This window comes from Chaetodon auriga, chromosome 14 (genome assembly GCF_051107435.1).
Source record: "Chaetodon auriga isolate fChaAug3 chromosome 14, fChaAug3.hap1, whole genome shotgun sequence".
Lineage (NCBI taxonomy): Eukaryota > Metazoa > Chordata > Actinopteri > Chaetodontiformes > Chaetodontidae > Chaetodon > Chaetodon auriga.
The window spans coordinates 13,521,380-13,544,875 of NC_135087.1; the positions used below are offsets into that span (position 1 = coordinate 13,521,380).

General features: G+C 44.9%; 1 protein-coding gene across 5 annotated transcripts in view; it reads right to left on the bottom strand.

Annotated features, from left to right (window-relative positions):
• Positions 1 to 1,618: 1,618 nt before the first annotated feature.
• The window catches only part of kif26ab (kinesin family member 26Ab), a 70,784-nt gene continuing 48,906 nt past the window's right edge, over positions 1,619 to 23,496 (bottom strand). For 2 of the 5 annotated variants that reach the window (XM_076748797.1, XM_076748800.1), the window contains exons 5-16: positions 17,974 to 18,157; positions 14,698 to 14,910; positions 13,548 to 13,641; positions 12,708 to 12,970; positions 11,637 to 11,820; positions 10,686 to 10,845; positions 10,167 to 10,329; positions 6,120 to 9,375; positions 5,310 to 5,503; positions 4,391 to 4,414; positions 3,800 to 3,950; positions 1,619 to 3,700 (exon numbers count right to left, since the gene is read on the bottom strand). In XM_076748797.1, coding sequence (XP_076604912.1) covers positions 3,519 to 3,700; positions 3,800 to 3,950; positions 4,391 to 4,414; positions 5,310 to 5,503; positions 6,120 to 9,375; positions 10,167 to 10,329; positions 10,686 to 10,845; positions 11,637 to 11,820; positions 12,708 to 12,970; positions 13,548 to 13,641; positions 14,698 to 14,910; positions 17,974 to 18,157 — 5,068 coding nt within the window. In that variant the 3' untranslated portion in view covers positions 1,619 to 3,518. Of the gene's footprint in view, positions 3,701 to 3,799; positions 3,951 to 4,390; positions 4,415 to 5,309; positions 5,504 to 6,119; positions 9,376 to 10,166; positions 10,330 to 10,685; positions 10,846 to 11,636; positions 11,821 to 12,707; positions 12,971 to 13,547; positions 13,642 to 14,697; positions 14,911 to 17,973; positions 18,158 to 20,894; positions 21,653 to 23,496 lie in introns of those variants that run through there. The other 3 variants (XM_076748802.1, XM_076748799.1, XM_076748798.1) reach the window with 3 other exon arrangements.

Sequence of the window (23,496 nt, forward strand, 5' to 3'; positions counted from 1 at the left end):
AAATCAGTACAGGCTGAACATTAACAGAATACTAATTTTAAAAAAGGATATCATTTCCTGTATTTCATTTGTCAGACTCGCGTGCAGCGGCACATTTGAGTCTTTTGTAAGGTGAACTCTGCCTGCGACTGACTTCACAGGGTGTCAAAGAGTGCCAAAGGCCACTTAGCCTGAAAGCAAAAATCATCCAAAGAATTTCATTTGAGACACAGTGACCAGCTGGTCTTTCCAGCCAGCCAGACTAACCTCTTATGCTTTTGATCAAAACAGAATTAACTGGGAGGAGGCAAGATGTTATTGCTCAGCAGGGTTCAGAGTCTGGCTGAACATTCACACATCTACAGTATAACACTCAACAGGACTTCGTGTATCACACTGTGCGGAGGGGCCTCCTGATACAGAGAGTAATTAATCACTCTGGACCTGCACCTTCTCTTTTTATCTCATTTCCTATATATCAACCCTGCCTTGTAGCAGTAGTGCAGTCTACTTCTGTTGATTCAAGTTAGCAGAGACAGTTGCACGTTCTTACACAAGGAGACAGTCCAGCACTCACTGTAGCCTACGTTAGCTGGTAATCACTTGATATGTTTGTAACATGAATCTTTAAATCAGAAACAAAATTATCTCATGATAGCACAAAGCAGTACTGGTATTATCTTGCGTGATGGAGCTACTGTAATAAAATAGCTAACTTATCTTTGACTGGACCAAACTGTAACGTCCCTCGCAGGTACACAGGTGTTAGCTGCTCGGGTTAAACTCGGGTTAAGCTAAACTAGCTACGACATAGCTTTGCCGTTACCAGTAAAATGCTAACGCTGTAGGCTAGCAGTCTCGTTAGCTCAACCAACTTTGAAAGAATCATATTTTCACACTTGCCTCTGGTATCTGGGCCTCCATATAATTTTGGTGTTGTTTTCAGATGTACATCTCTGAATATGAGTACATTTCTCTGCCGTCATCCCGGTGAAAGATAACGTTGTTTGGTACTCAGAGCAGCCGCGCGACCCTTTTGGCCGAACTGCGTCTTAACAGTCCGCTGCGTTACTCTGGATACTCCACTACTGTGAACAGACTTTCATTTACTCTGACGGTTTTTTTTTTTGTTTTTTTTTGTTTTTTTTTTTTTTGTTTTTGTTTTTTTTGCAAAATACTAACATGAGTCAGAAACATTGCTGTGGATTTTGTGCAACAAATTTAATTGAAAATCCTTATAGTCAACTATATTTTGTTTTATAGGCCTATTAAACTAATGGAAATCTTAAAATAAGTTCTACAGATTGCAAAAACGTGGAAATTAAGCTGGCAAGGAACACAGTGTTTCTGTTTTTGTCAACATTTCATTTCTCTTCTATTCCAGGTTGTAGTAATCTGTTCATCTACCCAAGAGATGGAAAGCTAAGCGATTAATTGATTTCCCAGGAAATCTGGAGGCAGAAACAGCCCTGAACAACTGAAATAATTTGAAGTTTCCCCTTCATGCAGTCTTGTGATCTCTCTTGATTGACTGCTGCTGTAAAACAGAGCTCCTTTTTTCTTTCTTGGCTGTGGTGTAGAAATAAGTAATGCCATGAATATAGAATATATGACCCGAGGAAAAACATCCAACTCTGAATCATCAGTAAGAAGAAACATTTTATTCACAGGTACTGTAAAAGTAAAACACAAGCTGCCATATCATACATTTATACACAGGGCTTGAAAATCCTATACAAAAACAAAGATATTCGAAAATATGGGTTTTGATATGAAATATGACCTTACATATAATAATTTCCTGGAAAAAGGTCTTGGTTTGGTAATAGTTATTTAATTTATGAGCCTAACCCCACATTAGTGAAAACTGAAGTTATTGTAAAAAATTAGAATGGTAAAAATGGAGTAGAAATCATTCTTAAAAATGGTTAAAAAATCTCATGCAGCATCTTCAGAGAGGGCCTGAGAGAGTACATCTTTGTAAAAGAAAGAAAACAAAGTCATATTTGTCATAGATATAGAAATCAAACATACCAAAATACAACAAAGCCAGTTTGTTTTCCATAACAATCATTTTCACCGATCATCTTTGTTCTCTGTGTCAGCCGTTTGATTCATAACAACCACATTCTGGCAGCTACAAAGAGCTGATATCATGATTGATTTTCCTAAACAATGTCACGATCATTTGCCTTTATCCACTGCATCATTTCACAGAAAACTAACAATACTTGAGTCTTTGTTGGGGACACCAAACCAACTTTGCTAATTTACTGATTTTAAAAAAGAACTGGGGACAAAAGAGGTCAAGCTGTGTTTCTGCCCTTAAGTTAGCATTGAGGATCTTCCAGTAGTTGCAGTAAATGTATTGGAATGCATAGAGCTGAGGCTTGGTAGCGCTTGATAAAGTATTGTGTAAGAGGCCAGTCGACTGCTGCCATCTCGCCTGTGCCTCTTTGTTTTACAGTGTATAGATAGCACCCAGTCCAAGGCCATTTGAAGAGAAACTGGGCTCACTGATGACCACTGCTATCAGCATAAAAGTTCACCATGCTATCCTCGTCGGCCAGTGTAGGGGGGTTAATTCTCTCTGGGTTGCATGACCACATACTGTACTGAGGCATCAGAGAGAACAGCTGAATCAAGAACAATCACTCACTATCCATCACAGTGGTCCTCTGATTGATATGTTTTGGCTTTGTCTCTCATTTGCAGTGAGATAAACGTGGGCAAGCACAGCTTGAATAAGCCCTCCGTCCCCAAATGTAACTGCTGCTCTACCTTAGTGCATCTACTGAGACCCATTTCGATCAAGGCAACTGGAGAGAAAAACATTCACTCAACCCTGCTAGCTTTCACAGGCCAGCTGGCAGTCGATGAGTGACAACAGCAAATGCAGTCTTTGATGAGATAACACAGTCCAGTTTGAAAATCTAGAAAACTACAGAACCAGAGAGGTAACATAAGGCGCAAGAGGCTGAATGAACATGGATAAAATGCTGACTGAGGTTTGAAACAAGAGAAAAGGCAAAGTCTGGGAGCGCAATAACATTAGCTTATTGCTTTTTCTTTTTTCCTCTTTATTTTTTTTCCCTTAAAAGGATATTTGTACACACCACATAATCATATAAATACACTATACAATGCAATATAAAATATTTTTCTTAAAAGCAATATGTTCAGGGTTTGCTTAGGTATGCTTAAGATACCTGCACCATATGAAAAATAATGACTCAAAACAAAAACAATAAAAAAGGCACTTCCAGGTGTTGTTCATTGACTCTTGAATAAGCGATGGCCACTGCCTTGCCATACAGGCAACAGCATTTGTGCTCACGTTTCATTTCTCTGCCATTAAAACGACAACGAGGCACTGTAGCTAGGTGGTTAAGATTTTCGTTTTCATGCAAAGATCCGCTCTCATCTCACCTCTGTCACCTCTGTTCTTCATTCCAGTGATATCTATAGACTGGCGGCTACATTTCATCATCCTTTGTTTTCTCACTTCCTCATTTCTCCACCTCGACTTTCGTTTGTCCTCAGACTTCGACTTCACGCCGTCCCTCCTGAGCACCAGGTGTTGGCATGCTGATGTCAAAGCAGGTCACCATCATGACACGGGACTTGCATAGATTGACACAGAACTCCAGCTCCTCCGTGACTTGTGCCAAGGCCTCTAGGTACTCTGGAGACTCTTTATCCAAATTCTGGTCCACCTCAACTGTTGACAAAGAGAAATGAATGTTTGGTTACACAGTTTGTAACCAAGTATCTTTTAAAATTTAGACTTACAATAAAAGAACATTTAGCGGTTACTTACACTCTCCTGTCCACTTGCTGGGGTCCATCATCAGTCGCACCTTGGTGTCTTCCAACTCCTCCAACAACCCTTCATGTTTTACCCTCAGGTCCCTCACTTGCTGTTGCCTTCTCTCCAGCATCTTCAGTTTACTGTTAAAATACTGTAGGCCCTGAGAGAAAGAGAGATTATTAATTATAGAGACCATGCTAAAGTTGTTTCAACAGCTCAGTTGACTGAAGTAGCTGAAAGTAAACTGTCAACTGAAGGTAACACACCAAAAAGCCTCAAACTGACACAGAATAAAGTAGGAAAACTCAAGTAAAAGTCATTCTTACAAGTAAAAGTCAGAAACCTACGACTAACATATTACCTAGAGTGTACGTCATGTTTTATATCTCTGCCCCTAAAAGGCATACTGACATTTTTAAATCAAGTTGCCGCGTACAATCAAATAAAAACTTACATTTTCATTTTTTTGTTCAGGTTTTGTGATGTAAATAGTATCCTTCCTCCCTTGTGGGCTGAATTATTATTTTGGATATGAAACTACTGTAAAACAGCCTGTTCTGCTAATAATTAAGTCTCAGTTATCGTGAAAAATTAGCTCACCTTGTCAACATCCTGGAATGGCTGCTGGAGAGATTGGGGAAAACAGAACAAGGACAGAACAGAATAAGAGCATGTTAAACAAGACAGTATATTATATTAATAGAATACAGTAACAGTCTGTGAACAGGCCACTGATGCACATGCATAAGATTCCAATACAGATTTTGAAATAGTGAGGGAGTCACATAAAAGCAATTCTGTCATTCAGACAGTGACGTCTGGGAGAGATAGATCATTTTTTTCCTAATTGAAAGTAAATCAAACCTCCATCTAGCTGATTTAATATCTTCTCCTCACAAATCCCTGACTGGCTGCGCTGAACTTGTGGGAGCCGTTAATGATCCACAGAAGAGGAGTCAGCTATAAAAAGCGATCAGGCAGCCAGTGATGAGAGCTAGCTGATTTGGACTTGTGTTGGGCACCCTCGCATTCATTACGCATTCCCTGACCAATCTTCTCATACCATCTTCTTTTTCATTTTTACCCCCTCCCCCACATCACCACCAGCAGTAAGCCGAGTCATCACTCATATCCAAACCAATTAACCCTCGTCAGTAATTGCCTCCTGAACTCTTGACATTCCTGAGGATCGCTGCCAAAATACCAAGCTCTGGGAATCTGGATACAGACGTTTTAACTCCAGGATTTGCCACTGAGCTGACTGAAGGTCAGACGTCTGAGACACATTATTCCTGTCTTGTTCTTTAAAAAGAAACTGGGAAGAAGTGAGCTAAGACATTCCCACAAGTCAGTGTAGCACATCTTGAGCATTTATGGCATCAATGTCACACATGCAAAATATTGCTGAGGCTTAGCAAGTGGGATTCACAAGACCTTGACCCAGACATTACATTATCTAAAACAAGTTCAGCAAGATGAACCACCATGTAGAACAAGTCAGGAGTAACCCTCTGCCCACCTCTGTGGTTTCCTCCTGACGCCGCCTCTGGAGCCTTTCCACGTCATCAATCTCATACACCTTGATCTCAAAAGGCTCCTTCAACGGTCCTGACATAGGAGGCAAGTCCACCCACTGGCCTGCTGTGCTCGCCTTCTTCCCCAGGGAAGAGGTGTCTGGCAGGGGTGCTGGGATAAGCCTTCTTCTCTGGAAGCCTACAAAGCCATGCAGAGGCACCAGTTACATTACACATACAATACTACAGACACACAAGAGTAGTATTTGCTGCGATCTATGAGTAAATATATATGAGTCTCACTCTGGGATGTAAAGTGATGCAAGGCTTACACAAGCCAGCAGTGTTGTGGTGATTGCATATTTATAAGGGTTTCATGTGTTACTATTTTGTATATACACAGCAAAAATAAATTCAAAATGCTGGTTTAACGCACTTGAATTCAAATGGTTACATATACAAGACTACAAAAACCTGAACCAGGTCACTGCTGCTATTTTGAAGTCGTCTTGTTCATTCATTATTTTCCCATATATGCATGAATAATGTAAGCTGCTGATTCAAGGGGAGAGAAAATCCAATGAAATACCAATTTGTGAACATAATAAGAATGGATTCATAAAGTTAGGACCACAACATGGCTAATTTCCTAGGAGGCAGAATTATTTTCAACATACTATTTCAGTCTGTTGGCTGAAACACTGTTTGATGGATCTCACATACATTCCTATTACCAATATGATATATTAATAATATTTGTGAATATTACCTATACCTGTATTGGTACGTGTAAAACCCCAAAACCCAAATCTCACCATTTGCTCTCTTCTTGGGATACTTGGAGCTCCTCGCTCTGCCCGAAGAGGACATGCCGCTCTCGCTCATGGAGTCGTGGGCAGAGGAAGCGCTGCCTGTGGCTTCACTGTCACGGATCATGCTTTCATATCCGCTACTGCCACCACTGTGGTAAAATAGAGCTGTGCGGCCCATAGCTGGAGGCAGCTCCCCACTCAACACACTACTGTTGTCACTGCCATGGCCGCTGCTGTAGCGTTGAGGCCGCCTGGGTGCTGTAATTTTGCTGTATGGAGAGGGCAGCATGGCTATGGGGGATTTGTCATCATTCACGTTCACCCCGCTGTCATTCCCGCTGTCTGAATCTCCTGAACCTCTCGTGTGTTTGCCTGATATGTTGCCTGTTGCCAGTTCGCTCACACGGCTGTTGGCAGCCCTCATAGCCTGCTTTGTGCCCATAATAGTTCCTCTACCAGGCTTACTGCTGACAGCCGCAGTGGTACGAGGAGCTGATGTCCGTCCTGATGGAGGGAGGTTAGCATTGGTATTTCTCGTCACAGGAGCGGCCAAAGACTTGGTGGAGGAGCTTAGGCCCTTGGAATTGTTGGCTGACAGTGAGCGTGCCTTACTGCCATTGACTGCCCCTAATGCTCTGGGATTTACAGAAGCTTTTACCTGACCAGGTTTGTTAAGCATTCCTCCACTTGGGGAAGATGGACAGGTAGCTATAGGAGAGCTGGATGAATTAGGAATACCAAATCTCGGAATGGACTTGCTGGATTTGCCACTGCTGCTCCCCAGACTTGCCCCACTATTCTCTCTACTAAGCACAGCTCTGGAACCCGATAAGGACAGGCTTTCACACCTTTCCAGGGACATTTGACTGCCATAATGTTGCCCGGCCTCTCCTCTAGGGCCTCTGGCCTTCAGGCTGGAGGTAACTTTGGCTGTGTTGAGGCTGGAGGATTTGAAACTACAAGAGTCTACTCTGTGCCGTACCTCAAGCTCATCCTCTGATACAGCTGCCCTTGCTCCAGAGGCCCTTCCTGCCTCCCCATATGCTGACTTTAAGGCACTTTGGGACAGCAGGGTCTTAGTCTTATGGTCAAGACTGGACTTTCTCACCGGAGGTGGGGGAGGTGACGTGCAACCAGGTTTAGGAAGATTACTCGCTTTCTGTGAGTTAGCCTTGTTGTTTTTCCCCAGAGAGGAGAATTTAAGGCTTGTGGTAGATGCACTAATATCCTGGGCTCCCTTGTATTCTGTGGAGGAATGGATGACGGGCACTGTTCCCAAGGTGGTGGCACCTCGTCTCAGCTGAGGCATTTTGCTGGGTGGATTCTTGCTGGCTGACTTCTCACAGCCATCGACCACCCTCTGGGATGAGGTAGACCCCTGCACCTTGGGTGGGCGAGGTACACTGTTGCTGTTGTTGGATGTTTTGCTTGAAGGGATGCCACTGGGGGGATTTCTGAGAAATTTGCTGGTGCTGCTGGAGTCAGAAAACTGAGGTTCTGAGTGGTTGTTGTCGCGCTGCCAAGGATCCTCCTGCTTAGCCTCTTGCCTTGGTGGCTCTCTACTGCTGCTGCTGCTACTGCTGCTACTATGAGAGATGGATGAGGTAGGTTTAATCTTCCTGGGAAGACTGGAGTGGACAATGGAGGGGCACTGTGGAAGTTGGGAGGAGCTAAGTGAGTGAGCTTTAGTTATTTTTGATGTGAATCTGAGGGAGCCTTTGGCTGATTCCGGAGATGGGGGGCACTTGGTCAAAGATAGTTTGCTTGAGGTGGCACTATCGCTATCTTGTTCAGAAAAACTGAATCCACTGTCATTTAAGGAATTCTTGGCATCTCTAGGAGAGGATACACAGTGAAACATATCCAGGGAATCTAAGTAAAAGGTAGCCTCTGGTCCCATGTGTTTGGCCTGTGGAGGGAAGACGTCTGTAGAATGAGCGCCATCACTCTCCAAGGTGCAGACACTAACCTCACTCAGCCAAGAGCTGATAGATGAACCCCTGCTATCTATACACTCCATTGGTCCCTCCTGAAGAGGCGTGACCACTGCAATGTTCACCTCTGATCCTCCTACGGCTGATGTGTAGGCATCAAATTCATCATTGATACTGCTGATGATGCTGACAGGTCGTGAACCAGAGGCCAAGGCCTGAAGGGAGCAGTCACTGTTAAAGCTGATAATGCTGGAAGGCCGACCCTTATCTACAATGCTGCCTATAGACAGCTCCTCCACTACAGTGAACACCAGCTCATCTTCTCCATTCAGCTCCACAGGCTGCTGCAAGGTGACAGTGGCTCTCAGAATGTCCCGATCCAGACATCTTTCCCTCAAGGTAGACCTTACCTGGCACACCTCCACTGGCGCTCTGACCAAAGGGGAAGTATAGGGATCCCTCCTTTTCACAGCTTGGTGGCTCATTCCTACAGGAGGCATTCTGGTGCTGGATCTTTCCTCATTGTCTGTATTGTCCTTGCTGGAGTCTCTCTGTTGTAAAGGAGGTGGAGCTGGTTTCGGCAAAGCTTTCTTGTTGAAGTAGACCTTCTCCCTCACCACAGGTTCAGAATTAGGTTTGTTAATGCTCACTCTGTTTTCTGAAACCAAGGCTTTCTCACCATCAGCGCTGGTTCTGCATACATTTAGAACACTGTCTGATGGTGGTGTAGGCATGCATTGCATCTTGGCACTGTCCAGTTTATATTTAGTGTTTGGGCTGTTGGGCGGTTGTGTGGCAACAGATTTAGGAGATTGTTTGGGTGAGATGCCCTCTTGGGCGTAAGAAATATTTGCTACAGTCTTTGGTGAAACAGAGCCTTGGATCTCCTTAGATTTGTCAGTCTTGGGGCTAGCCTGGCTTCGCTTGCCCTCTCCAACAAAGGCAGTGGGTTCTTCACTGCCATCTATACACTCAAGCCTCTCCTGCAGCTCAGCAAATGTGTTGCATTTAAAGAACTGGTCTCTGTCCAGAGAGCCCTCCTTTGTAGGCTTCTTCTTGTTCAGGGAGGGGATGATTGGAACAAAGGCAGGTGGACCTTCATTGTCACTAAGTTCCCTGTCTGAGATTGCAGTCCCCCCAGGGCCCACGTAAATGACAGTATCACAAGACTGTTCACTACTGGAGGAGTAGTCTGGGTCACTGAGCATTGAGGGCAGGTCTGGGTCCAGGGCTACTGTCCGAGGGTGGAAGGGCCTGAGGTGTGGCGGCCGACGGATCCTCCCTTCCTCACAGGAACTTTCCCCTCCAGATGAACTGGATGCATACTGCAAAGCAGAGTTAAAGCGGAAGCAAAGTGAGTCTGTGGGATTTTGATGAGCGAAAATTTGCTCATTAAGTGATGAGAGCAGTGTGATTTTATCTTCTTACAATATTAATATAACAATCTTTTCATTTTATAAAACTATCTTACTCATAATTTATATCTTATTCCGTTCTTAATAATTTCATAGTGAGATCAATCTTAGGGCAAATATCCATTCCTATGAAATTACCAGTCGATATTTATCTAAAGGTTAAAAGTGCACATCAATAGACACACAGAAATTAATGTCAATATTACAAATTGGTGTGTGTGGACTGAATCATAACCATGCTTGGGACCAATACTGAATAAATACATGCTGTCATTCCAACTAATTATCTGAAGCATATATTTCCCTAATCCGAGGAGCATTACACACTTCCTTGGGCAGTGGTATTGATTACATGATTATGTGCTGAGGAGCCGAGAAAAACTAGCTCTGAGTTACCGCACTAATAATCTTTCATTTGCAGAAGCATTCACACATTCATTTACTTAATAGCTCCAAAATTTCAGAAGGAAGAAAAATGTATGGACTTAAGTTAGGGTATGAAATATGACAAATGTAATCAAAGTTTTGCATAAACATTAGGAATGTAATTGCTACAATATCAACGCTTAAATATATAATGTTAAATAATTATTCTACATTTATTATTTACAAGCAATTGACATTAAATGCAGCACAGTTATTGCAGGAATAATTATTTAGAAACTATGATGTTAAATTGTAAAAATGTAATATCACTGCACCTTAGATTTCTTCTTCCTCATGCGGTGGATGCGGGATGCCAACTGGATAGTGGTCAGTGAGTCAGCGTAGTTGGCGGGGGAATCAGAGATGTGGGCGATCATGGTGGTTCTGCAGTTGATGTTGCCAAGGGACTCCCTCAACAACATTGTCAGTTTGCTGTCCCTACAGGGTGCATTTATATTGTTACTAGCAAATGGCAGAGTTATATTTCAAACTGACAAGAAAGGTAGCTGACAGGAGTCCAGGTGGAGCCATTTGGATTATCTGAGCTGTAAAATGCTCCCAAAATGACGAGTCATTAGTCTTTTCTTACCTGAGTAACTATAATATAATCCTGTGCAACCAGTGAAAGCTATTATATGAGGCTAACTAAACAAAGTAAATAAACAGTCACACAGTAAACCCGCAAGACTCACGACACGTGCAGCCACTTGCCTGAAACAATTACTCGTAGATGCAACTTAACAGAAGCCAAAAAACAGTAAAAGTGACTGTAAAACTAATGGTGGTTTTCTTACCTGTAAGGTACATGTTTTGCTCCATTTGCCAAAGCCATGATGACATTCCCCAGGGCGTTTAGAGAAAGACATAAGCCTCCCCCTCCATCTCTGCTTTTACTCAAGACCTTTTCACAGCTCCCCAGGTCGATGAGGTGCAGCCTGCTCCGTCCGCCTGACACTGTGCCAATGACAGAAGAACAACCAGGTGAGCACAGCACAGACACTCCCTCTCTGAAGTGAGTTCCTCACGCACAGAGCCATGATGACAGGAGAGGCGAAGCTCAGCCAAGACTAGATGAGTGACTGTCAGAACTGTCTGATTTATTCATGAGTAAGATTCCCACACTGAAGTGATTCAAACTGCAGCCAGTCTGGCAAACCCCCACCAGATGTGTAACTCATGGTAACTAGGAGGCTCCGTTGGTTAGACACATAAAAACGAAAGAATCCACTGACAATCAGAAACACACATTCGGTTCCTCTCCTGATGATTTAAAATGCAGCGAGATGGAATTGGCTGTCATTGTAAAAATCACAGGCCTGTGCATTGTTATGTGGGTGATTGATGTAATTGCAACAGCAGCAACAAAACATGAAACTCCTGCCAGTCAGGCTTCAAATCATTCGATCATTCGCCAAAGTATAATACATACATACAAACAGAATTTCTGTCTTGCAGAGGCTACAATCAATCCATCTAGAAACTTTGCAAATAAGGGTCCTGTCTGATGTTCTAGCTATAATTTCGAGTGCCACTTCACAACAAAACCACCTTTTGTTTAGTCAGTTTGAAAAAGATATCACCTATGAATACTTAGAATTAGGTGAGGAAATTGTCCATGTTTCACATATATGTTAGACTATATGTAAAAGTACTGTGAAATTTCATGTTGACCCTTAGTCATTACTTTGCAGTAGAAACACTGTGGGAACACTGCTACAGGGTTGTAGTGATCTAATGGTACTAACTTCCTCCCTTGCCGCTCTTCTCCATGCGGTACTGGTAAATGTGCAGTGTGAACAGCATGTGGGAGTTGCGTCGCTCTTCCTCATCTACATTCGGCCTGCTGGTGCTGCGCGCAGCGATGGCCGCATCCAGGTAGAAGGCAGCTTTCTCAGCCGTCGGGGCTCGCAGTTCACTCTGATTCTGAAGCTGCGGGGGGAGGAGGAGACAGAGATCAGGGGTTGGGGTGAGCAAAGGAGGCCACATAGGGCTTGAGAAAGAGGACAGATGTGAAAAGGATGCTAGAGAGGAGAGAAAAGCGAAAGAGAGGGGAGCCAGTTAATTGGACCCCGGCACACATTTCTTGCCCATTAGATTGCGTCTCGGGGGCAATTAAAACAGCAGATATGCACACAGAGGGAGGAGGATTAGGAGAGGTAATGGTGGAGCAGGAGGTAGGGGCACCTCCCTCACTGTGGATGTGATGATGGTGGCGGTGAGATACAAAAAGAGAGGAGGGTAAAGGAGGAGGTAAAAGAGAGAGAGAAGGTGGGGGGCATCATGAAGAGAGCCCACGTGTGGCTGCTTAGAGGAAGAGCAAGAAGGAGCTTCACAGAAAGGCATAGCCTTTGAAGTCAGCGTCCACACAGATCCCCAAAAAACAACATCTGACAGCAACACCTGTGAGTGCCTTCAAACCTACAGTCCCCCACCATCCCCCAGTAACACTGCTATTGTGCTGTAGAGGGCTCGTACTAACACACAGGTAATAGATGCTGATGGATGCTGACAGGGGAGTCAATACAAAGGTAAGAAGAAAGCCATCAATACCACAGATGGGTTTGGTGGAAATATAAAGCGAGGATTTCAGAGGCGGGTAGGATAGAGCGAGGCTGACTAGGAAGTCCTGGGAGATAAAAACACACATACACACACACATGCACTCACAAGAAAAAGTCAAACATCTTTGAGAGAGGAAGAGGTAGATCATAGACAGAAAGAAATCAATACTCAGACAGACTAATACTGTATAACCCACAGAGAGAATGAAAGGATCAGCGAACAAAGAAAGAGTGGAGAGGTGGAATGCTTCTCACCTGAGTGCCACAGATGGGATCCTCCCTCAGGTGGATGCCCGGGGACTGGCCTTCCTGCAGGCTGCCTGTCGACACCTCAGACAGCAAGTCCTTCAGCTCCTCGTCTTTCCCAAAGATTTCCACCGCGGACACTCGGACAGAGAAGCGCGTGCCCGTCTTCTCCTTGCGCTCATTGATGAGCTTGAAGAGCCAGGAAATGGCACAGGGCACAATGCCTAGGCTCTGAGTGGTGCTGTCTTTGCCAATCATGGTGTATGTCTTGCCTGGGGATGTGTGAAAGAGAGAGGGGGATGGAAATGGAAATACTGCCTTGTGTCTGGAAGCCAGCTGCACTAACTATGTGTTCAAACTGAAATTAATTCTCTCGTCAAGCTGTTTGGAACGGGCAGGAAGTTGACAAAGGAATAGACCCTGACACTAGATATGTTTTGAGGGGTACTGTGTTTAACAATTGCTGATGAAAAAATTAACAATAGTTGATGTGGGGCTGTGGAGGTAATATCCAGTATATGCCAAATAAAAAAAGTCCTAATCCAAGGACCCATTCCAGACACAGTAATTTGGAGGAGAATTGTAGGTAGTGGAAACAGCAGCATGTGGAGAGCAAGCCCTTCAGCCTAAGAGCACTGGCCAGGCCAATTACTAAGATTTTAATTACAGACTGAGCCCTGGAGCTTGAACTCACTACCCATTCCTTTCCTCCAATCTCCCATTCCTTGACTCACCCCAGTGCACCACTAAGCCAATTGTGGACATCAAGTGTAGCTAACAAAGAGCAATAAGAGTTTTCTTTGGCTAACAAAAGCTCTTGTCTAATCTCTTGCCAGTGGAGGAGCTTACCGAGCTTGACTTGGCCGAAGCAGAAAATGCAGCCGTCTGCACCGTTCACCACAGACTGGATGACCTCAGCTACTGTTCCTGAGCACACCTCAGCCTGTGAAAACACACAGAGGCAGCCCCCTCACAGTCAACTCACAATTCAGCCACATCCAAAAAACACTGTCAAACAGGCATACTGAGAACAATGAATCCAAAATGATATCATATAAACTAAACAGCAATTTGGCAGCGGTTACAGCAAATCACATTAATGGTTTCGGTATTTTTCATCACTCAGGAGTATGTGTGTTTATGTGTGTTTGTGTGTGCTGCAATGTGTGGCTCAGTTTTGCAATCTGTTTCAGCATGGGTCCTCTGGGGCAAGGCTCCTGCAGCAGAGGCCCCTTCCCATACATCACACAGCAAACAAGGCCTCTAACAGCAGAACAGCTTGCTGTTACTGTTAGCCACCAGCAGTGCTGTCCCAGCGGCACAATCTAGCAGCTTGGCCTCAGCTCTGCAGCATCAACATTTAGGCAGCAGCTTACTTAGGAAAATACTTGTTCCAAGTAGGTGGTATGATAGAGGATCTGAGGCTCTCGCTGCTACAGAAACGCCCTACGCTAGTGATGACAATCTCCTCTGCGCTCGTGGCTATTTAGAGTTTACTGCGCCACGGGGAAATGCATAAAATACTTGACCTCAGATTTTTAGGAAATTTTGCAGCAAGTGACATAGATACAATCATTCCATTAAAAGACTGTGGTGTTTGTTTTAAGCTGTGGAGAGAGCAGAACTGGTCTGCTCCCAAGTCGCTATATAGTAAACATCTACATGACCTTTGTCTTTGATCTCAGTGGGTATGCCTGCTCTGGGCTGCAGAGGTCTGAGGTTAGATATAGCTGTCCTATGAAAGGAGAGGTTAGATATAACTGGAGTGGATTCAAATCATTCCCCAGAGGGCTTAAAAGGCCCAGCTGTTAGGCCCACACTGGTAAGAATGCCCTCTGACCCAAGACAGACATTTTTCTCTAAGCCCCTGGCCACACCCTGCCAGCATAAGGACATCCCTTTGCCCTTGAGAGGCTGAATTCCCACATGACACCTTCAAAAAAAACCATACATACACACACAATCCCACGTATAGCACATAACCCCTGCTGGCTCTTACTTGTGAGGCATCCTGGGTAAAAACAGCATCGAAGGCAAATATCTTTGGGACGGCCACAGTGGCAGATCTCCTGTGTCCTGAACTGGAGTGTGGGCTGGATGCCGGGTCGTAGAGGGTCAGCTGCTTCTTCCTACTGTCCACTTTTAAGAAGGACTGAGACTCTGAGGAGTCTGCAGCCTCCAGAGATGGACAGATACGCATCATCACTTTCACCTAAACCGCAGAGGGAGATAGATGACAGGGTGGATAACAAAGTGAGAAAGCATAAGGAGACAATGGAAAACACTACAGGCTAAGCTTAACACCTTTTACTTACAGTGCAAAGAAACAGAGGAAAGAGAGGAAATGTACGGTCGGCATTCTGAATATAGGTTAGGGAGCAAGGCTCAGCTTTGTGCATTAACATCACGCCCACTTCACGGTATTGTTGATGGATATTGAAGGTTGCTGTTGAAGCACTCCTGAACACACCTGATGGGTCTACACGTTGCCCAGTGGTGTGAGTGAAAGGCAGGAAGGTGCTCATTGAATGGCATGGCAGAAAATAGTGGAAATGAATGTTTGTGAAGCACCACGCTGGGGGATTATCCGTCTAGCGGGGTTGTTTTTCTGGACCAGGAGCCCATCACCAGCATGGGAGTGCAGGAGCATATGGCCCCCCTCTTATCCCACCTACTCACTCTCCCTCCTGCTCCTCCCTCTCCCCTCTGCTGCGTGGAAAATGGCAGCTCCACATTAAGAAGCTCAGAACTCACCCTGTTGCATTCTAGGGCTCGACATTCATAAAGTGAGCTTACAGTCTTAACACATTCCACAGGTCATGGTACACCTCATCATGCCTGCATGGTACGCTAAGCAGGATGACAGCTTGTATCTAAAGGTGTTGATTTGGCACTGCTCTGACAAGCCCGCTCGTGTCTGGCGTTACTGCCGTGGTTAGAGGAGTGAAGTCATTCTGCCAGTTGTGTATAGTGGCACCGCTTATGAACATCTCCAAAGAAATTCCACCTTTTCCTGTGTGTGTGGTTTGTGTGGGTGTGGTCGTGCTTGTGCATGTCAGGTAGGGTCGTGCGATTGGACAAATATATGAACTGTCTGAGTCGATTGCCAGTTGTTTTTTGGGTTTGTTGGAGGGGGGGAGTTAATTTTTGACATTTCAGTTTCATAATTTTGTCTGCCTGCGAAAAAAGTGTCTAGAATTTTTTCACATCTAACTAAGTCAAATCAGGGTTTATGAATAATGAAGTGTGTTTGATGATGAGTTAACAAGGCAATTAAGCTCATCTTAGTTTGGTGAGAGAGAAACAGAAAAGATTTTTCTGATGATGGAAAATAGGTGTAATATTTTGCTTGGATTCTTTTTTAGGTGGTTGTTTCTGATAAATAAACGTAGCAAACACAGCATTAAGCTACATGACAACCCCATTTACAACCTCCTATTGAAATTGTGACAACTGTACTCTATATTCCCTTACAATCTGATGGTCAGAAATACACCACAACCATATCTCCAAAGGCACTGTGGAAATATATCTGTGACTGACAGGAGACATATACAGCTCTTGGGATATGTATAGCAAGCTTTGGGGTCCCTGTCAACTCCCTGAGTGTTTAGTGTTACGCCTAGCTTTATATCAACGGTCTCTCTATCCTACAGTATACGTGATAGGGAACTCATTCCTCAGCCATTTCAGAGCTTCTTGAAAAAGTACCTGTGATGCCTCTCAGGCACTGAAATAAAACCTTAAAATATAGCTAACTCCCTTCCCTTTTTAGAGAGACCGTTTCACTCAGCCTGGGACTCTCCACCCTCTTCACAGCTACACAAAAGGCTCATTCTTCCTCTCGCTAGTATATAAATATTGCTACAGATCCAGACTCCAGCCCTCTGAAACAATGTCACTGGAAATCCCTTTCTTTCAGTGAGTGAATTCATCTTGGATTCCGCAGGCCAAGTGCAAACTCTCTTTATACTCCACAGGGGGCTGTTATCGTGACTGACGTGTGCATATGTTGAGTAAATCGCATTTGCTATGACATTTAAACTGGGCTTTCACATATGACTGCTGCGTCTCTGTCTACCAGACAGAGGCTACCAGGCAAGCTAATGTCTCAGTTTTATTTATGTTGGCGGAGATCAAATACTGGAGGCTACAGAGGATTGGCTGCAGTATTTTCACACCTCAGACTCTGTGCTAATGGCCCCTGTTTCCCTGTCCCTTGATCCCCCACAAAATCCATTAGTGTGGCTTGGCATGTCTCCATCCACTCAACTGTCTATGCCTGAAAGAACTGTGTCTAGGTCAAAAGTGGAAAAGTGGAAGTGACCCACATACGGTTGATGGAAACAAGACATTCACCTGAGTCTTAAGTTGAATTAATACGAAACACATGCAGGCAAAGTGAAAGCCGTGTAAGCTACTGAAAACGTTATTGCAACTGTGATTCCACAGCTGAAAGAGAGACGGGGACAAAGAAACACGGAGAGCACACTGATGTGTTTGCTTTACAGTAAGAAAACCAGAAAATATGCCATGAAGAATATCATAAATCTTGATTTCCCCTTTAAAACCAGCCCCTGACTCCACAGATGCATAATATACCTCAGGTGTGGGCTTGAGGAGGCTTGTTAATAACACAGGTTTTTTTATGGAGTCCATGTGTCAATGGGAGATTTACAATATATGGCAAAATCTCAACCGTCTGGATACCTGGCAACAGAAGCGAGCACTTCCTATCCAGGTGGGATCTAATCTTGTTAGGGGACTTCTTCTTCTGCTTTATAAATACAGGACGCCAGCTCAGACAAACAATACCCAATAAACCACAAAGGAAGAGCGATGTGTTTATACAGCTTTGTTTAATGACTGTCCTATTGCTGCCAGCCTGACTTTCATCATCACTCACTGTACCTAAAATGGAATTAGACATCCTGCTGTTAACGTGACCGCGGATTTGTGAATTATAGTTTTGACTGTCTTTTCTGTATTCACACAGGGGAATGCTGGTCTCACAAACTCGTTGAATTCGTGACATTCCAGGAGGCTTATCTGACTACATCTGCATGGACTGGACCAGACGGCACGCTGCCTGCAGCCCAGTGTGCCGCCACCCTGCATTCTCCCCTTCAAATAGGAGCCTGTGTGTATCTGTATGTTTGTGTGGGCTGGGGGTTATAGGGGCTTACTTGAGCACAGCCGGTATGGGTCTGTTTATTTTATCTGTACTTTACGAGCATAGAGTTTGTTGCGTATACTGATGTAGGTTTGTTCTCACCTTTCCCATCCCTGGGTTCTCTTTCACTTTGGACACGGCTCGGAGCAGGCATGGCGGGGCGGGGGGCGGCGAGACCTGCAGGATGCCACTGAAGTTGGTGGGGTAAATTGAGGGCTCCTGTGGGTGGAGCAGCGAGGGCTGGTGCTTCTTCCGCTTGGAGGACAGGTTCAGCTTCTGAGCTGCCCTGGGGAGGGAAATAAAAAAAAAAATAAAAAAAAAGCCTTGAGGTTGAAGCTGGACTTAGAAAATGACCACTCCATTAAGTTCATACATTAGCAAATCGTTTTTGCTCAGGTGATGTTTTCTCCCAGTGTGGTACACAACCAAGAGCTTATTGATTTTAAATGTCTAGCTTGACATTTTTGTAAGGGTGTGCAGCAAAGCCTTTAGAAATCCCACTGTAACATAAAGGTCAACAAGCTCCTTTTAGTTCCCCAAAGCAAAAAAAAGTCAGCGGGAGAGCTACACCGTGCCACCGTTCTCGGCCATTTACCACTCTCAAACTGTTTTTCTACAAACTCCCCACTCAAACTTCCCTACCAAGAAACATAAAGCTTCAGCCCTCCACTTCAACTACTTCTATTTTTGCAACATGAACTGCAAAATCCATAAGATAAATGATTACCAGGCAAGCCTTCCTTGCCTGTGAGGGACCAAATATAGGCTGTCATAGCAGGAAGGCACAGTAAATGCAGGCATTTATCTTGATCAAACAGAAAACAACTGTCAGAGACATGACAGGCGAGGACTGCTGAAACACTGCCCTCTGGGATTACAGTCATGTCTATCTCTGTTACTTAAGCTAAGCAATTATGACAGAGTATGTTCACCCATCATTTAAGTCAAAGCTGGAGTGTGCACTATATGTTGGGAGTTTTGATCATTTACATTACACAAGCTAGCCAGCACCAGGAGAGGAGAGGCAGGCAGGTAAACCCAACTTCTACTTAAAGGAACAGTTCACCCCAAAATCAAAAGTACATTTTTTTTCCCTGTAACGTGTAGTGTTATTTATCCATTAGTTTGGTGTGAGTTACCAAGTTCTGGAGATATCAGCTGTAGATATATCTGCCATCTCTCTAATATAATGGAAGCCAAGCGCCATATAGTTCCAGTACCCACTGCAGTACTACAGTACTGCAGTACTACAGGTAAAAGGAAATAAAAAAGATTTTGTGATAAACTGTTCCTTTGAGTGGTTCCTAGACAGATAAATATCTGGCTGAGCAGTTCTGCTGTGCTGGCACCTACCAGGACCCTCTGCTGTAACTGAATCCAGCTTTTTGACAGTCCTCTAATTAAAATCCACTGTCATCCTGGCCTCTTGTCTCCCAGACTCACTGCTATGGAGACACAGATTGGTCACAAGGCCAACAGAGTCAGGCACATGCACCCCATTCTGCCTAAATTCCTGCAACTCAAAGGACAGCACCAATATCTCTGCACGGCCTGCAGGGAATCTGGCCAGATTTAGAGTGCTTCCAGGTATGGCATCGCCCTAGATCAGCTAACACCGTACCTCAGCTGGAAATTCAAGGTCAGGGAGGAAAGTAATACTCCAAGGAAATTCAAATGCACTCAAATGGTTTTGACTCAAGCAGTCAGATTTCAGAGAAATACAGGAAAACAAAGAGGTGGTTGTCAACTTGAGGAAATGATTGGAGTGAGAGATTAAAAGATGAGAAATCTGCAGTGCAAGGGATTTTAAGAGAGGTAGAAGAAGCAGAGTTTATGAAAAAGAGACTGAGGGCGAGCGCAAGAGCAAGAGCAAAAAAAAGCGATCCATGTGTGTCCTGGAGAGCAGCAGCTTCCTAATAGGCCAGCCTGAGCTCATTAGTCCTACTCTGGGCTCCTCTGGACAGGACTGGGTGGGCTACTGCCAAAAACACAACCCCCTCCCCTACGTCCTGGAGTGACAACCGGCCCCCCTCCTCTCCTCAACACTCCCCTCTCCACTGTACACCCCCTGCAGAGACAGCCCAAGAGCACAATCAGGGAACACACTGCCGGCTGATGGAATAATTATTGCATCCAAGTAGGCTACAGGAGAAGGCTCTCCCCAGGGAGCTGCCTATGTGTGATAGCATGCGAGACGGATCGTGTGACTGAAAAAAATGAGATGGAATAGATGAATGTGAGATGGAGAGAAAGAAAGGGGAAACTACACTAGAGTACACGTGGCTGTGTGCAACTGCGCGTGTGTGTGTTGGAGGGCTTGTGAGTGTGTGTTAATGACAGACATCCGCAGCACTTTCATTCAAGATAAATGTACCCTGTCTCTCACATCCCCTCTCTCACCTTATTCTGTCTCTTTCCTCTTTCAGCAAAGAGATAAATCAAGCGTCAGGATTCGCCATAAGACACCATGAAAGAATAAAGGGGCTCTGTCTTGACCAGTGAGGAGCGCTCACAACCTAAAGCTGAGCTTGTAACCTTGAGGTTTAATTCATGCTGCACAATGGCGATCAGTGCACGTGTTTTTCAATGGTAGGTGAGAAAAAAGGGATGATATTGCTGTTTTTTTCACCACAAGTACACAGGGAAATTAATTGCTTGTCACTTTCTCTCTCAACCTCTCCCCCCTCCCTTCTTCTCCCTTCCCCTCTCCGCCTTAGCCAGCTACATGATCAGTCAGTGGGAAATAGGCGGTGAGGAGAGGCTCAGATTTCTTCGCCCACAACAGCTTGTCCACCTGTTCACTCCCAATCTCCATGCTAATGAAGCTGTTTCCCTACATAACTTGTTCTAAGTGCTCAAAGGAGAAACTGCGCGCCCAGCGAAGCAGACGCTCTCACATCACTCAGTCAGTTTTCAGTTTGTACAGAATATTCACATACTGATATGCTCTGTTAAGTGCTACACAAACTGAACCAATGGTTTCAACATGCACCAGTAAGAAAATGCTGCTATGGTGTACTTACAGTTCCTTCCAATCCATTATCTAGTTTATGCTTATAGTCAAAAAACAGACAACTGATAGAGTTCAACTTTGCGGTCCATGTCTGTGTTGTCACTGCTCTCCATTACTTGCACATCTGATACGCTGGCATAGTCACCGAGAACAGAGCGAGGCGGGGCTGCTCGCTACTTGGGGCACAGGGGTCCTCTTTGCTCCGATCGCAATCATCGAGGTTCCACTTGATTTCACAGAGGTTTGTAAGAAGCTGGAGGGGGGGAGGGAGAACCAGGAGGAGGAGGCGTGGGCATCATAGTAGCTAAATGGAACAAGTGCCAGGTGGGGCAGGGTGGAGGTGGGCAGACAGGATGAGTACCCTGCAGAAACGGTTCACAGTGAGGGGAGTCCAAGAAGCTTCTTAGGAAGAGGCAAGGTGGAAGAATGAGAGGGAGTCCCTCCTCTGTTCACATGCCACTAAAGCACCTCCAACTCTTTCCATGCCTCTTCGCCAGAAAAAGTTCAGCGTTAGTTCAGAGATGTAAAAACCCAGCAACTGCTTTCCACTCCTTCTTTCACATCCAATTCTGCATTCATCCCACAGGCTGCATGGTTTTCTCTCATTCAGCTAATCCTGCTGTGTCTGGTGTGAGTGGTCGCAGGTCCCGATGACCAGGTCCTTCCCAGAGTCCCGGAGGAGGGGGAGACAATCAGCAAGCCTGGCTGGGCTGGAAGATTTCCTTGGGTGGCTGAGAATGGGGAGAATTCCTACTCCTGTTCCGCCTCTTGGTCCTTCTCCTGCTATCGGAGAAATGCTGGCAGCTGTCCTGCCGTGTCTCTCTCTCTCCCTGCCTCTCTCTCTCTCTCTCACACACACACACACTCACTCCCTCCTCTCTCCCTGCCTCCCTCCTCTCCCTCTCTCTCTCTTTCTTTCCTCAGCCCAGCCCCTTTTCCCTCCAACTGCCAGACGAGGTGTCAGCGCTCGATTGCTGGCTGCTCGCGGCGCAATTTGCGAGTACTCTCTTTTTCTCTCTACCCACACACGCATGCACCCACACACACACACACACACACTGTCTCATACAAACCCCAGCACACACACACAGACACACACACACGCATGCACCCCACCACACGTCACATGAATACTTAATGCATACAGGAGCCTTCTCTTCTTTTAGGGTCCCACACTTCAAACAGATTTGGTTAGTATGCCTACAGTGCATGCATGCATGAGCGTGAGTGTGTGTGTGTGTGTGTGTGTTTGTGCGGGTAGTGAGTGTACACTTGTGCACATTTGTATTTTTTTTCCTTTGTCGAAGGATGTAATTAGCCAGATGAATGAGAGTGTTATTAATCATAAGGAGTGACACACAGATAAGGAAGGATACACTTAAGAGCAGAACGATGGATTGCCTGAATGAGCGATGCTCTGACTCAACTGGAAAGCTGAGAGAGATTTTTCTTTCTTTTTTTTTTTTTTTTTAAAAAAAGAGCGCAAGCAAGGGAGGGAAAGGGAGAGAACAGACAATGAACAGATGACATCTGAGAGAGGCAGATTTATTCTGGCCAGTGCAGTCAGTCAATGGTCAAGGGTAAAAAGGGAAATGAAAGCATGCGAGTGGGCGAGCACCGGGGTGAGAGTACCCTGTATTCCCTGGGCTGCCAATTTACCAGTAAGCCCTCTCAGCCCCCCGACCATCCAGTCTTGTTTGAAAGGCTGCTGCTTTGGCTGCAGAGTGCCTACTACAACATATCAGCAGACAGAGTGGGTGTGAGACTTGCCAGATGAAAGTACGTTCAGCACAAACACACACCAAGCTCTCTCTGCCTCTCTCCTTCTGACACAGTGCCCCTTACATGAACTCTGCTGGATTACATTTATAGGCAAAAAAAGAGAGAGAGAGAACAGAAAAATAACACCCACCATTGCCTACCTATTTGGAAAGCCCAGTATAGCAATGAAGCAGCTTGATAGATCACATAACCTTTACCTTCCTCCTCGCCACAGCACGCTTACCTTTGCTTTTCTGCAGTGTGTCCAAATTAATTCGCCTGAGGTGGTCTTATTCTAAAGAGCAAAACCGTCTCCTGAAGCTTTGCCATGTGCTGCTCGTACGCTGAGTCCCTTTGAATCATGATTGGCAACAGCCAGAGAATAGAAGACAATACTAATGTGGACACTGGTCACCCTGACAGTGCAACCAGTCATTGTTCTCATGCTCATTGCTGCAACCCTCAGTGTGGTTTCAAGAGTTATAAATCAAAATGACGTAATAATATGGAACAGCCACAGTTGGAACTGCCCTGATAGCCTTTCAGCTCCATCACTGTCTCCTTATGAACAGACCTAAGGGACAGATAATGACTGCAATATATATAAATGAGCCATAGCAAGACAGATGTAAAATCAAGGATCGTTTGAAATAAAAGGTCTCCCGATGCCTTTGTTCCAGAAAGGACATCTCGATTTTGTCCTTACCCATGGCGGGACTGACAGTGAGGTAGGAGGAGAGGATGTCAATGACTGCAGAACAGAGAGAGTGGAGAAGCTGTGTTTGCCCGCTGCTTTCAAAGCTTCACTTTGGCCTGCTGTCAATAATGGCTCCAGCCCTCTTTTCAAGCTT